Here is a 3,544-nt window from a genome sequence, read left to right as displayed (position 1 = left end):
GTCCTCCAATTGGTCTAGATCACTCTGGACCCTATTCCTACCCTCTACCATATCTGCCTCTCCCCCCAGCTTAGTGTCATCTGCGAACTTGCTGAGAGTGCAATCCATCCCATCATCCAGATCATTAATAAAGATGCAAAGAGTCCTGTGGCACCTTATAGACTAACAGACATTTTGGAACATGAGCTTTCGTTGGTGAATACCCACTTCTTCGGACATGCATCTGAAGAAGTGGGTATTCACCCACGAAAGCTCATGCTCCAAAACGTCTGTTAGTCTACAAGGTGCCACAGGACTCTTTGCTGCTTTTACAGATACAGACTAACACGGCTACCCCTTTGATAATTAATAAAGATGTTGAACAAAACCGGCCCCAGGACCAACCCCTGAGGCACTCTGCTTGATACCGGCTGCCAACTAGACATCGAGCCTTTGGTTACTGCCCATTGAACCCAACAATCTAGCCAGATTTCAATCCACCTTATTAAAGTTAAGATATATCATGTCCACTGCTTTTCCCATATCCACAGAGCCAGTTATCTCATCATAGAAGGCAATCAGGCTGGTCAGGCATAACTTGCCCTTGGTGAATCCATGTTGACTGTTCCTGATCACCTTCCTCTCCTCCAAGTTTCAAAATGGTTTCCTTGAGGACCTGCTCCATGATTTTTCTAGGGACTGAGGTGAGGCTGACCAGTCTGTAGTTCCCCGGGTTCTCCTTCTTCCCTTTTTTAAGGATGGGCACTATATTTGCCTTTTTTCAATTGTCCAGTCATCTTGAAGACTGTGTGAAGATCTGGTCACCCCATCTCAAAAAAGATACTGGGATTGGAAAAGGTACAGAAAAGGGCAACAAAAATGATTAGGGTTATGGAACAGCTTCCATATGAGGAGAGATTAATAAGACTGGGACTTTTCAGCTTGGAAAAGAGATGACTAAGGGGGGAATATGATAGAGGTCTATAAAATCATGAGTGGTATGGAGAAAGTAAATAAGGAAGTGTTATTTACTCCTTCTCATAACACAAGAACCAGGGGTCACCAAATGAAATTAATAGACAGGAGGTTTAAAACAAACAAAAGGAAGTATTTCTTCACACAACACCCAGTCAACCTGTGGAACTCTTTGCCAGAGGATGTTGTGAAGTCCAGGACACTAACAGGTTTCAAAAAAGAACTAAATAGATCATACACTACATCTAATGTCACCCTCTATAAATGAACTCATGAAAGCCACAGAGTTCCTGACAGCTTTTCTCAGGGCCTCCATGACCTCTTTGTTTCTCAGGCTGTAGATGAGGGGGTTGGCCAGGGGAGTCAGGATGGTGTAGAAGACAGAGAACACTTTGTTAAGCTCTCGCAGCATCTTGGTTTTTGGTAAAATATACACAATGATTAGCGTGCCATAAAAAGTAGTCACCACAATAAGGTGAGAAGAACAGGTGGAAAATGCCTTTTGCCTCCCAGTGCTAGAAGAGATTCTCAGGATGGCAGTTATTATACAAACGTAGGATGTCAGGGTTAATAGAAATGGTGGTAAAGTGAATAGGAAGGAGCCCAAGAAGGTCACAAGTTCCATCTGGTGGGTGACACTACAGGACAGTTTTATCACTGGAGTGAGATCACAAAAGAAATGGTCCATTTCTTTGGGGCCACAGAAAGTTAATTGTGACATTAAAAATATTATTATGGTAACAACCAAAAATGCACTTAGCCAAGACCCAGCTGCTAGGTGGAGGCAGAACCTGTCATTCATATGGGTTGAATAATGCAGTGGTTTACATATCGCTAAATACCGATCATAAGACATTGCAGCTAGTAGGTAACATTCTGTACCTACTAGAGAACCAAAGAAATATAATTGCACCAAGCAGCCACTAACAGAAATGGTTCTGTCCCCAGTCAGGAGACTGGCCAGCATCCTGGGCAGGATGGTGGAGGTGTAGCAGGTCTCCAAGCAGGACAAGTTCCCCAGGAAGAAGTACATGGGGGTGTGAAGGTGCTGATCAACCACAACTAGCACAATGATGAGGATGTTCCCAGCCAAGGTCACAATATAGATCACTAGCAACAATTGGAAGAGAAGAATCTGCAATGCGGGGAGATCCCCAAATCCCAGGAGGATGAATTCTATGATGGTTGTTTGATTTCTCCACTCTGCATTTGTCATTGTCATATCTAGGGAACACAAACAAATCCAAAAATACAACTTGAAGAGAATAAATCTAAACCATATCTTCTTTTAAATTCCAGAAATGTTCAAAACTCATCATTCTCTGCTATTTACCTTTCCAACAATTGGATCAAAACCCCAGACCATGGTATTTATTTGCCTGGTATCTCTCATTTCGGAACAAAACATTCATATTCTGCCATGCAAACTCCACCAGTAAAAGATCAAATAATGGCTCAGGCTACCCAACTTAGAGGTGGTTGGGAAATTTCTTTGTTTTGTTGTTTACCTGGAAAAAAAAAGTTGAAAAAGAAAAAAAATGTTTTCATCTACAATTTTTGCTCATTGTTTTCAGTGTTTGGGGTTTGGTTCTTCAAAAGAAAAACAAACAAACAGAAATTTAGCAGAATATGGAAATTTTCACAAAATATTCCATTCAATTTAAAAAGCCATTTTGCTTCAAAAGAAGCACCTCAGTGAAAAAGTTTTCCCTAGCAGTATGCAGAGACCTAAGTGTTGTCATAACAGTTCAGATTATTTGCTCACCTTCTGTCACGCGTTAAATATAGGGGCAGAAAAATGCTTTCCTTCAGTGAAGAGTCCACTGCTGATGATGTTCATTATTTGATACTTTTGGGGATTTCCTTATTGCTCTTTAGTGTTTTTCACTCTTGTAGGTGCTGTGATATGATTGTGATTGGTGCGGGATACTTACCTGAATAGAAGTGACAAGGATAACACCAACATCTGTGTAACGCCATTGTCAGGGATCTAGTCACGCTCCCCGTGTTGGACACGTGTCAGAATGCTGTCAGGGGTTCCAAATGCTGAATGACATATGCTCTTAGCTTGCTGCTGCTGGGCCAAGTTTAGGCACTGTCCCTGGCTTTGGGACTCCAGGTTCAGAACTTTTGTCTGGCACCCCTCTTGCCAGATCCAATTGCCCAGGCCCTGAAACTAGCATCAGCTCCTCAGGCCTCCCCAGCAGCTCTTCTGCATTCCCCACAATGCCACTAAAGGTGTAAGCCCTCTGGTTTACAGTGAGAGCCAGCAGATGCACAGACAGACTTTGTACAGGATTCTAAAATCCCATTGCTCTTTCCTTAACAGCACGAGAGATACACAGAGCTATACGAAACAATCAACACACCGATCCACATTTCCCTGTCTCAGCTTTCTCCGCACCCTGGAGAGTTCTCTGGGCTTGGGTGTACAGGATCCTTTGTTGGTGGCTCATGACTTCTCTACCCCAGCCAGCCTTCTCTGACTTGGCTAGTCTGCAGCTAAACAGGACCTCCACTACAAAAGTTTCTCTGTGTCTTCTCCTCTCCTACCCAAAACTTCGTCTTCCTGTCTTAGCAAGTGTCTTGA

At 43.0% G+C, this 3,544-nt stretch overlaps 1 protein-coding gene across 1 annotated transcript; it reads right to left on the bottom strand.

Moving 5' to 3' along the window:
- Positions 1–1,186: 1,186 nt before the first annotated feature.
- On the bottom strand, positions 1,187–2,170 carry LOC117886022 (olfactory receptor 11A1-like). The gene has a single exon (XM_034787656.1). It carries the CDS (start codon positions 2,168–2,170, stop codon positions 1,187–1,189), a length of 984 nt encoding a protein of 327 aa, XP_034643547.1.
- Between the last annotated feature and the right edge of the window lie 1,374 nt (positions 2,171–3,544).

Source organism: Trachemys scripta, chromosome 12, assembly GCF_013100865.1.
Source record: "Trachemys scripta elegans isolate TJP31775 chromosome 12, CAS_Tse_1.0, whole genome shotgun sequence".
In the NCBI taxonomy this organism is placed as follows: Eukaryota; Metazoa; Chordata; order Testudines; family Emydidae; genus Trachemys; species Trachemys scripta.
The sequence above is the reverse complement of the archived record's forward strand: the minus strand, read 5'-3'. Positions and strand labels throughout refer to the sequence as shown.

Excerpts from the sequence above, each read along its gene's own strand:
- LOC117886022 (XM_034787656.1), bottom strand. The coding sequence starts at position 2,170 with ATGACAAATGCAGAGTGGAGAAATCAAACAACCATCATAGAATTCATC.